This window comes from Mastomys coucha, unplaced genomic scaffold (assembly GCF_008632895.1).
Source record: "Mastomys coucha isolate ucsf_1 unplaced genomic scaffold, UCSF_Mcou_1 pScaffold3, whole genome shotgun sequence".
Lineage (NCBI taxonomy): Eukaryota > Metazoa > Chordata > Mammalia > Rodentia > Muridae > Mastomys > Mastomys coucha.
This window is the reverse complement of record NW_022196909.1, coordinates 40,706,154-40,718,179: the sequence shown is the minus strand read 5'-3', so window position 1 is coordinate 40,718,179 and position 12,026 is coordinate 40,706,154. Positions and strand designations below refer to the sequence as shown.

The 12,026-nt window shown below is 42.0% G+C and overlaps 1 protein-coding gene across 2 annotated transcripts in view; it reads left to right on the top strand.

Annotated features, from left to right (window-relative positions):
• LOC116074544 (solute carrier family 5 member 4-like) overlaps window positions 1–11,098 on the top strand; it is a 60,913-nt gene extending 49,815 nt beyond the window's left edge. Inside the window, exons 12-15 of one of the 2 annotated variants that reach the window (XM_031347178.1) lie at window positions 3,604–3,772; window positions 5,802–6,017; window positions 9,534–9,642; window positions 10,884–11,098. In XM_031347178.1, coding sequence (XP_031203038.1) covers window positions 3,604–3,772; window positions 5,802–6,017; window positions 9,534–9,642; window positions 10,884–11,098 — 709 coding nt within the window. The remainder of the gene's footprint in view (window positions 1–3,603; window positions 3,773–5,801; window positions 6,018–9,533; window positions 9,643–10,883) is intronic. The other variant, XM_031347179.1, reaches the window with a different exon arrangement.
• The last annotated feature ends 928 nt before the right edge of the window (window positions 11,099–12,026 follow it).

The window sequence follows — 12,026 nt, the reverse complement described above, 5'->3', positions numbered from 1 at the left end:
AGAATGGCCTGGTCATTCTGTCTCAACATTCTGACCACCAGAACTTTGTTTTTACAGCATGCCCTTGGGCATCTCTGTGACACAACCTCTCAGTGTCTGAAGCTGCTGCTTGCTACTGTAAAACTTTGTTTCCACATTGCTTGCTGCTTAGGAGAGCTCTCACTTTACTTTATTTCTACATCTCCAGAACTCTGTGATTCACTTTATTACTTCAGTTCTACAATGGGGAAGAATCATTAGGAGATGTTCAACTCAACCCTTCTCTTCACAGACACAAAAATTATAGCCATAGCTTTAAATGAAGTAGTTTACTTTTTCAGACTCCCACTGTCTGATTGTTATTCGTTCCTTCCCCTTATCATTATCCCTACACCATCTCTTCACAAAACTCAGTCCATGGTCTGGAGAGTCCACTCAGCGGTTAAGAGCACTGACTGCTCCTCCAAAGGCCCTGAGTTCAAATCCCAGCAACCACATGGTGGCTGACAACCATCTGCGATGAGATCCGATGCCCTCTTCTGGGGTGTCTGAAGACAGCTACAGTGTACTTACATAAAATAAGTTAAAATAGGTCAGATTGAACAGGACCGGAGCAAGTGGAGAAGAGGGAGTTAGATCTCATTGTGGATGGTTGTGAGCCACCCTGTGGTTGCCGGGATTTGAAGAGCAGTCAGTGGCAGTGACTCAGACGGCACTGAGCTGTCTCTCCAGCTGGATTTTAGGAATTCTTATAGGAGCATCATTAAGACTTAAGAAGTTATCTAAAGCCAGGCAGTGGTGGCGCACGCCTTCAATCCCAGCACTTGGGAGGCAGAGGCAGGTAGACTTCTGAGTTCAAGGCCAGCCTGGTCTACAGAGTGAGTTCCAGGACAGCCAGGGCTACACAGAGAAACCCTGTCTACAAACACACACACACACACACACACACACACACACACACCAAAAAAGTCATCTATTTGTCTACATAGCATCACTACAAGACAGTACATCTTCATGGGTCTGCAGAGATCTGCTCAAAGGGGTGATTGCTATATGTGTTTAATGATAACAGAAAAAGCATATTAATAGCAGGAATCTTTCCTAAAATGATTCTCTCCTGGGCCTTGCCTGTCGGAACTTCATTGTAGATATATTCTCGAGCAAAGTCACCTGCTAGGTGTTAGCTTGTTCTATGATGGCTCCTACAACAGGGACAGAGAGATAAGGCCTGAGTTCCTGGGTGACCTGGATCTCATGGAGGCCCAGGATGGACTAGTTCCAGTAAAAACTCACGTTGGAGAACCCTGGTATTAAGGTCGAGGTCTCCCATGACTGGATGGCTCTCGGAGCTAGGGGCAAAGTGGAGGACTCCCTTTCCCAGCGGGGTTTCCCTCTCTCTGCCTGACTTTCTTTGGAGAGCATCCCTGAGCATCAGTGCCTGGCCTTACCTGAAGAATGACCTTGTGCAGAGCTGCTTAAACTCATCCCTTAAGTCCCATTCTGGCCTCCCACCTCATGGTAATTAGATGATGTATTATTATGGCCAATTATCTCTCTCCACCTGTACCCCTAGAAGACCCTATTCCTGGAGGAGTAGATTTGTCTCCCGGCATCGGTCTCTGGGTTCATCCTTTAACTCACACTGCATTCCCTCTCTGTTCCCTTTGTCTCCACTGGCCAGCCAGTGGCCAATGAGCCCTGGGGAGAAGGGAGACCCCCCCACCCCCCGCAAACTCATAGGCACAAATCCTGTTAACGTTCAGTGACTAAGTTAATGAGTTGCCTAAAGCCTAAACTTTCTCATAACAAAGATAGGAAAAAAAACAACCATTGATTTCTTTTTTAAATTTCTTAATGAGATTTATGATTTTGTGTGGAAAATAAATAATTAACAACCACATTCTCTCTCATACAGCCATAACTCCTGGGAACAAATTCAGAACAGGATAAAAAATTGTATCAACGTATATAGGTACCTAAAGTGGTTTGAAGTACGTGTAGTATGGAGTCCCTTGGCTTTCTGGGGAGGAACAATAAAGAAACTATTCTTAGGGTCATCGTTCATGAATCTATGTTTTTATTTAATATTCAACTCATGCCAGGCGGTGGTGGCGCACGCCTTTAACCCCAGCACTTGGGAGGCAGAGGCAGGCGGATTTCTAAGTTCGAGGCAAGCCTGGTCTACAGAGTGAGTTCCAGGACAGCCAGGACTACACAGTGAAACCCTATCCCGAAAAAAAAACAAAAAACAAAACAAAACAAAACAAAAACAAATCATTTTCCTTATCTCACTACTTGTCCTCCTGCGTGCGGTGAGCTTCCCGTGACCCACTAATACGGTGATCCCCGAACAATTAGCACCGGTGCTTGTACAGAGTAAATAAATGGGATGTGGCGCTTTGGTCCACAAGACAGGACATTAGCTCAGAGGAGCATGGGAGAGACCACACCTGCTTAGTGGGATAGCCACGAGGAGTGGGGTGGGCTCGGTTACCTACAACAGGAAATTCGATTGTGTTGGACACGTGACAGGTGGAGGCAGGTGGAGAGCGCGACTTACTTTCCGATGAGAAGAGCGTGCCTCGGAGATGGGTAGTCAAACTTGTAGGCATCACACTGAGACGGTCTGTTTGGTTTTCCCAATACTTGTGAGATTAGAGCAGTTTATAAAGCTGGAACACTTGTCCTTCTGTCCTTGCACAGATTCTTGGTGACACATCCACACACCCCCAACCGCCACCACATTCTGCTCAGGAGATCACACCAATTAGTAAAGTGCTTGTTCACGATCCGTTTGAGACGCTTGGTTTCAAAGAGCAACTCATCTCCCGTGGATCACAGCTACCTCTGATAGCTGTGTTTTACCCACTGGAACAGTGTTTTAATGAATTCATTTTAGCTGTCGAAATCCTCGAGTAAGGAAGTACACGTTCCCATTTCTTACCATGCCACACAACATCTGAGATGTCTGATATTTTCATTCTAGTCTCTGTAAACTGCCTCTCACTCTAGGAAAAGGGAAAAAAAGACGAATCTGCCTTACTTATCGTATACATTATTAGCGATGGATAGAAGTAGTTTCAAGTTTGTTTCTAATGTGCGTGCACCTTGAAAAGTGCTACTCTTGGGACTGGGGAGATGGCTCAGCGTTTAAAAGCACTAACTGCTCTTCCGAAGGCCCCGAGTTCAAATCCCAACAACCACATAGTGTGGCTCACAACCATCCATAGTGAGATCTGATGCCCTCTTCTGGGGTGTCTGAAGACAGCTACAGTGTACTTACATAATAAATAAATAAATAAATAAATAAATAAATAAATAAATAAATCTTTAAAAAAAGAAAAAAGAAGAGTGCTAGTCGGTTGCTACAATTTGAGTCAGTTTTATGAATAATACATAGCTAATCTCATGAATAAAAAAAATTAGAGCTAATTTTGAAAAGAAGTTTATTCATTGACTTTCTTTACTAGCTGATATTCTTTAGGCACGCCTGGGTTCCTGCAAGGTCAAACAGCTTGGCTTTCCTTGGAAATCCAATGGAGGGGCAGAAGATTCACATCAGGAGCGGCGGAGCTGGGCACGCTGCTTTTGTTTAATTTTTAAATCATGGTGTTTTCCTGGCAGGATATTTGGCATGGTCCTAATCATCGTCAGCATCCTGTGGGTCCCACTGGTCCAGGCATCACAGAATGGACAGCTCTTCCACTATATTGGCTCACTTTCTAGCTACATTGGGCCTCCTCTTGGGGCAGTCTACACGCTCGCCATCTTCTTCAAAAGGGTCAATGAACAGGTAAGGGGAACTTAAGGAGCACATTTGCAAGAATGAAGCAAAAATTAGAACTTCTTCTGGAATAGAAAAGGACGTTCTTGCTGGGCGGTGGTGGCGCACGCCTTTAATCCCAGCACTTGGGAGGCAGAGGCAGGCAGATTTCTGAGATCGAGGCCAGCCTGGTCCACAGAGTGGGTTCCAAGGACTACACAGAGAAGCCCTGTCTCAAAAAAAAGAAAAGAGAAAAGGCCGTTCTTTTAGTTGCCCATGCTTGTAGTTCTGGAATATTATTCAGGAGCTTGCCTCAGGAAGACATCTTGAGTCTAGAAATTCAAGACCAGCCTGGGCAACACAGTGACCTCCCATTTCAGAAGTAATGCATTCTGTCCAACCTATGTCTGTCACTTACGTCCCATTTCAACCTCACTTGGCAATAAGCCACAGTTTATAATCCTCACAAAAGTACATGACCATGGATGGAACGCACAATCCTACTAAACTCTTAACATTTTTTCACAAACTATGTCCATTCATTGTAAAGTTAAAAAAAAAAAAAAAAAAAAAAAAAAAAGCCGGGCGGTGGTGACACACACCTTTAATCCCAGCACTTGGGAGGCAGAGGCTGGTGGATTTCTGAGTTCGAGGCCATCCTGGTCTTCAGAATGAGTTCCAGGACAGCCAGGGCTACACAGAGAAACCCTGTCTCGGGAAAAAACAAAAACAAAAACAAAAAAACAAAAAACACTTATTTTCAAAACAGGACTCCAACATCCATTCCTAGTTCTACCATATAATGATATTGACATGAAGTAAATCAAGCAAGTCTGTAATATAGAAACAACCATGTACCTACCTTACTCGAGTGCTGAGAGGGTTCAAATAGAAGATACGTAAAATGTTTACAAGAAAAAAAATCTACCACACTAGTACTACCTGAAACACATTAAATCCTATTATAAGTGATTGATTGTATAAGTGATTGATTCTTATGGACTATTATCTGAATCCACCAACTCTTGGCCCAGTGATAGTCTATGAATACGATCTTCTGGTGAGACACAGCTATGGAGAAGCTGGCGTCGGTTCTGTCTGCTGTGACTTTAGTAAGTAGGGCATTGAAACTCAGTCTCCCACAGTCTAAAGCTCATGTTTCTGATCCCCATGCCATGCTAATTCCTGAGAGCAAAATGGAGAACGTGTGTTTCCAACACCATAGATCTCGAGAAAAAAAGAAAAGCTTAACTTGTCAAACATACCTCTTATCAACCCAGAAAAATCACAGACGTCATAGATCTACTTATTCATCAACATAAATAGCAAGTGTTGGGGCTGGAGAGATGGCTCAGTGGTCCAGAGCACCGTCTGCCCGTCCGAATGAGTTCAAATCCCAGCAGCCACATGGTGGCTCACAACCATCCGTAATGAGATCTGACACCTTCTTCTGGTGTGTCTGAAGACAGCTATAGTGTACTTACATATAATAATAAATAAATTTAAAAAAAAATAGCAAGTGTTTAAAATCTACAGATTGAAAAACAAAAATGAAGAAAACCTTAGCTTTAGTCAGAGTGGACCACAGAGTTCTGGGGTTCAAAACATCAAAATGTGATATCTACTCGAAAAACAAAAACAAAAACAGAAAATGTGATATCTAAGATATGGAAATTAAGTAATTTCCATCATTCTGTAATGTGTACCCATCAGTGTCTACAAATAGTATTGGTCAATAATGAATAGAATAAAATAGAAAGAAATGCACACTGTCTATCTGCTCTCGTAGAGGACCCAGGTTGGTTTCTAGCACTCACACCTGCTCTCAACCACCTGCAAGTAGGTTCTGGAGATCTAGCGCCCTCTTCTGGCCTCTGCAGGTACTTCATATATGTGGTGCACATACAAATAAGCAGGCACATACACACAGACATAAATAAAAATAGATAGGTTTTAAAGTGCTCTGGTGTCTGAGAAACAAAGAACACTTGTGTTCTTGACTCTCCCTTAAGGGAGCCAGCAAGCAGGATGGTAACCTTTTTTTTTTTCTTCCTTTCAGGGAGCCTTCTGGGGGCTAATGTTCGGACTTGTGGTAGGCCTTATTCGTATGATCGCTGAGTTTGCATATGGAACAGGCAGCTGCCTGGCTCCCAGTAACTGTCCCAAGATTATCTGCGGAGTGCACTATATGTACTTTGCCATCATCCTCTTCTTTGTGTCCGTAATAGTAATTCTGGGAGTCTCCTTCCTAACGGAGCCCATTCCTGATGTTCACGTGAGTAATGACCAATGACTCTCATGCTCATTTAAAAATATCTCTTCCAGGCTAGGCAGTGGTGGCACATGACTTTAGTCCCAGCACTTGACTGGGCAGAGGCAGATTTCTTGAGTTTGAGGCCAGCCTGGTCTCCAGAGTGAGTACTAGGACAGCCAGGGCTACACAGAGAAACCCTGTCTCAAAAAAAAAAAAGCCTTAAAGCATGAATCTGAGCTAGACATGGTAGCACTCAGGAGACATCGGCAGTTTGATCTCTAAGGTTCAAGGCCAGCCGGGTCTATCTAATAAGTTCTAGAACAGCCAGAGCTAAATAGTGAAACCCTGTCTCAATAAATACATAAATAAATAAGTAAATAAATAAATAAACGAACCTGTAATTTTTTGACAGAATTACCTACAGAAGGGAGCAAACTGTAGGAGATCAAAAAATACTAATCTTTTAAAAAATATGTCTACTAATCACGTAGTAACATTGTTTCAGTTTATTGCTAGCATGTAATAATACATCTACGTATTTCGTATTTATCATTTACATAAAATGGAGCTCCTATTTGCATGCATATATATGTGGAGTAGCCAGTACAAGATGTCTACTTTGAGAACTTGAAACACGTAGCAACTGAAAAAGAAAAAAAAAAAAACTTTATCAATGGCTTTAACAGAATCCATTGCTACTTACATTTGATAGTGGGAATTGAACAAAAGAACACAAGAAAGCACATATTTACAAAGGAAAATGTAATATGAAATTATGTGCAACAAGAACAATCATAACTTACTACTAATCCTTAAGGAACTGCCTCAAGGATCAGTGAGATCAACATTGTGTTTCAACACATTGTGAGTTTTTAACTTCTGAAGTAGACCCAATAGTATTAAGAGCTATTTCACAAACCTGTTGTGAACTCACATAGCAAAGCACTACTGAAACAGGCCAGGTAAAAGTTTGGGAGACGGGGCTGGAGAGATGGCTCAGCGGTTAAGAGCACCAACTGTTCTTCCGAAGGTCCTGAGTTCAAATCCCAGCAACCACATGGTGGCTCACAAACCATCCGTAATGGGATCTGACTCCCTCATCTGAAGACAGCTACAGTGTAATTACATATAATAAATAAGTAAATAAATCTTAAAAAAAGAAAAAAGACTCTGCCAAAAAAAAAAAAAAAAATTGGGGAAGCGAACACTGGAAGAGAGATAATGCAATTTAGGGTCAAAATTCAAGGACTCTGAAGAAGGAAGTGGTAGCAACAATGGTAGGGAGAATCCTGGTACACTTAAAAATACAGACACAAGCCGGGTGCTGGTGGCGCACGCCTTTGATCCCAGTACTCAGGAGGCAGAGGCAGGCAGATTCCTGAGTTCGAGGCCAGCCTGGTCTACAGAGTGAGTTCCAGGACAGCCAGGGCTACACAGAGAAACCCTGTCTCGAAAGAAAAACAAACAAACAAACAAAAAACAGACACATTATCAGAATGGGTTTTTTAAACCTAGGTGTGAGATACAGAGGCCGCTTCAGATGATCCAAAGCAGCTGACTATGATTTGCTTCATGCTCTAGCAGGGGTGTGATTTTGCCAGCTGCAGAGAATTTTCTGCAACTGTGTGACATTTGGACTTCTAGGAACTCTTCAGAGGGTATATAGAAATGCTAGGGCCCTAAGAAGCTGTTGTGGGTTGGCGTTGGATTGGTGTTTGTTTGTTTGTTTTTAAGATTTATTTATTTATCATATATAAATAAATAATAGAAGAATAGAAGAAGGCATCAGATCTTATTACGGGTGGTTGTGAGCCATCATGTGGCTGCTGGGACTTGAACTCATGACCTCTGGAAGAGCAGTTGGTGCTCTTACCCGCTGAGCCATCTCACCAGCCCTTGATTGGTGTTTGTTAAGTAGTCATGCACAAAGAAGAAACAAGAAGAAATTAGATAACCTGATGGCAAAGATCAAACTCACCCTAGGGAACCCCACACCCCTAATCAGCTGGAAATAGTTTAACGATAATGTCACCACCCCCCTTTTCCCCTCCGTCCTTTTTTCTGTCCTACCTAGCGTTAGGGACTTGAAAGAGTGGAATAAGGGGGGAAGAAAGAAGAACCCACAAAGTAGTTAAAAGACCGGCTACAGCCAGGGGGTGGTGACGCACGCCTTTAATCCCAGCGCTTGGGAGGCAGAGGCAGGCGGATTTCTGAAAAAAAGACCGGCTACAAACAACAAAAAGACTTAGTATGAGAAATGCTCGTTTAATAGTTTATTACGTTATAACATAGAAGCACATAAATTTTTTTAAAAGATTTCTTTATTATTATATCTAAGTCAGATGTTTCATGGAAGACTGTTGCTGTCTTCAGACACACCAGTAGAGGGCATCAGATCTCATTATGGATGGTTGTGAGACACCATGTGGTTGCTGGGATTTGAACTCATGACCTTCGGAAGAGCAGTCGGTGCTCTTAACCGCTGAGCCATCTCTCCAGCCCCAGCACATAAATTTTTATGTCAATAGAAACAAAGAAAGATAAATCTTCCCCAACTGATGGAAGACAGCCATGGATATGATTGGCATAGCTGACAATATTATGACTATAAATTTAAAACCCATGGATACTGGACAGCATCCTTAGAATGGCCCACCACTAGTGTTCATGGGACTCAAATCTGTGACAAAAAGTAAAAGTGGTGTTTTTATTACTTACTTTCTTTTTCTGTTTTTGTTTTTGTTTTCAAGACAGGGTTTCTCTATCCCCGGCTGTCCTGGAACTCACTCTCTAGACCAGGCTGGCCTCGGAACTCAGAAATCTGCCTGCCTCTGCCTCCCAAGTGCTGGGATTAAAGGTTTTAAAATCATTTTTGAGATAGGGTTCTCGCTGTGGAGTCCTAGTGGTCTGGACCTTGTTCTTCAGACCAAGCTGGTTTTTTAGTTCACAGATCTCTACCGGGCCTTTGCGTCCAAAGCACTAGGATGAATCAACAAGCGTGAAGATATAAATCATACCACAATAACAATCAAAATGATGTTCAGCAGTTATAATAACAGTCTGTACAAGGTTGTAGGTGAGGTAAGAAAGATACCTGGAAGGGTGTAAATCAGGAACAGCTCACACATACACTCTAAGGATGATGCATCCCGAGAGACAACCTTATACAAATAAAAAAGAATAAAAGTAACATTTAGAACGAGTGAGAGTAATCACAGTGTATCACTCACACGGGGATAGGATGGCGAATACAGCCGAGGGTCTCTGTAGGACAGCTGAATCTATGCCCTTCCCGATATCACAAACTCAAGTAGTCTCAAAATACTACTTGGAGTTGTGAGCAAATACTAGAGTTAAAGACAGGAATAATTCAAAAAGGTTGAGGCGTTTTGGTGAGGCAGTTTGTAGGAGATCTTTCCTTTTAACCTATACCGCCCTGGCAGTTATGGTTTTCAAACCGTACATTGAACGAGGTATGCTTGAATCATTGGAAGTCTTTCCCCATCACTAATGAACTCATGCGTTGTCTCTGTTTAGCTATACCGCCTGTGCTGGAGTCTTTGGAACAACACAGAGGAACGGATTGACTTAGATGCAGAAGAGGAGGAAACTCAAGAAGAAGAAGTTGGTGGTGCTCTTGAAGAAGGTAATCTCTGGCTTACATTTGTTTTAATGTAAGAACACTGTGTATGGTTCGCCTCGGTGGCCTTTCATGGTTTATGTTTGTTTTTAATCCCACTAAATTCAGCTTCTGAGATTTACATGTATGTGTATAAAACTAAAAAATTTAAAACGTCCTCAACATCCAGGGCTACTGACCTTCCGATATGAGATCCACTTATTCATCTCCAGTCCATCTGCCCATCCATCCATCCATCCATCCATCCATCCATCCATCCATCATCTATCCATGAAACTGAGTGCCAGCTGCCAAAATAACAATTACAGACTGACCTGTCTCTACATACTGTGCTCAACAGATCAGTCCTGATTGGTCATGCCTTAGTGTCTGACACACTCTCCTCTCCACCCTGTTCTGGCTCATACATCTTCTCCTACAGACCAAGCTAGTCGATTTGTTATCAATGAACTAACTTTCGGGTTTGTTTCTCTTCCTTTTTGTCCTTCTATTTTCTTCGGTGGCCTCTTCCCCTTAGTATACCCTTCCACTTACAGTATTTGAGGTTACTCTGCTAAATTTGATTTCTACATTAGGTTTGTGTCTTTTAGACACAAAGGTCATATACTTTCTACCACCCCCACCCCCTAATTCTTTTATTGTTTCACAGATTTCTACTTTATCTTTAATTATTTTTCATAGATTACTGTTTAGAAACATGTCTTAAGTTTTCCAATGCTACCATGAAGAGCTTTGCACCAAACTCTTTTGTGTGCAATCCACTGTACCATTGGGATATATTTTTAAAAGTCTCATTTCATATAATCAAATTTAAACATACCTTCCCATGGATTCCTCCTGACACTTGCACCAACACTGATTTCTTATTTTGTTTTAAGATTTATTTATTTATTTTATGTATATGAGTACACTGTAGTTATGAGCCTTCATGTGGTTGTTGGGAATTGAATTTAGGACCTCCACTCACTCTGGTCAACCCTGACCATTCAGTCCCTGCTCGCTCTAGCCCAATGATTTATTTATAATTGTAAATAAGTACACTGTAGCTGTCTTCAAATGTACCAGAAGAGGGCGTCAGATCTCCTTATAGGTGGTTGTGAGCCACCATGTGGTTGCTGGGATTTGAACTCAGAACCTTCGGAAGAGCAGTCAGTGCTCTTACCCACTGAGCCATCTCACCAGCCCTCAACAGTGGTTTCTATTTCCTGTCTTTGGTGATAATTTTTCAATGCCTTTTCCTGTTGCAGATGATTCCAAGCAGTCCCGTGGATGTCTCAAGAGGGCATGCAGCTCTTTCTGTGGCTTGCAGAATACAGGGCCCAAGCTGACCAAAGAAGAGGAAGCAGCTCTGAGGCAAAAGTTCTCAGACACATCTGAGAAGCCCGTGTGGAGAAACGTCCTGAATATCAATGCCATCATCCTCCTGAGTGTGGCTGTCTTCGTCCATGCCTATTTTGCCTGAATCCTGAATGAAGCGAAGAATATGTGTACTGAGTTTTCTCTTGTACAGTTGGTTGTGTGACAAAAGAAAATGATCAGTTGGAAATGCTGTGTGATTAGATTGTATACACATTATTTCTTGATTTTATCACACCTTTGCGATTAGTTTAAAAATTCTTAAACTCGCCAGGCGTGGTGGCACACGCCTGCCTTTAATCCCAGCGCTTGGGAGGCAGAAGCAGGTGGATTTCTGAGTTCAAGGCCAGCCTGGTCTACAGAGTGAGTTCCAAGACAGCCAGGGCTACACAGAGAAACCCTGTCTCAAAAAGCCAAAAAGCCAAAAAAAAAAAAAAAAAAGATATAAACCATGGTGATTTGATATGTACACACTTTGAAATGATTATCATGATCAGTTTTAATTGACACATCATCTGATCTAGCCATCCTTTGTATGTTTACGGTGCCAATATTTAAGATGTGCTCACCTGGTAAATTTCAGTTATACAACAGATTTTTTTTTTTTTAAAGTGTAGTCACCATAATTTACATGGGTTCCCAGAATTCTTTTTTTATCCAGAATTTTATGCCCTTTGATCAACATCTATTTCAAAAGTTACAATGTATGAAAACTCAGTATTCGTTGGCCATTATGTGACATCCCAATGAATGAATATCCTGTGGCTACAAAGCAAGCTCTCCTTCTAAGGACATGGTCCAGGATGATGTCTCCTCATCTGATGTTTCTGTGGATTCCTTTTGTATCCATAGTTACAAGGATTTGTACTGCAGATGTATGTTTGTCTTCTGGCTATTCTACCTCCCTGAAAAGGGACTATAAATATAACATTGAACGAACTAAAAGGCTTGACCTTGTGTTTAATCTGTACCTCATATTCATCTCTCTCTGTGTCTCCTGTCTCTCTCTCTCTCTCTCTCTCTCTCTCTCTCTC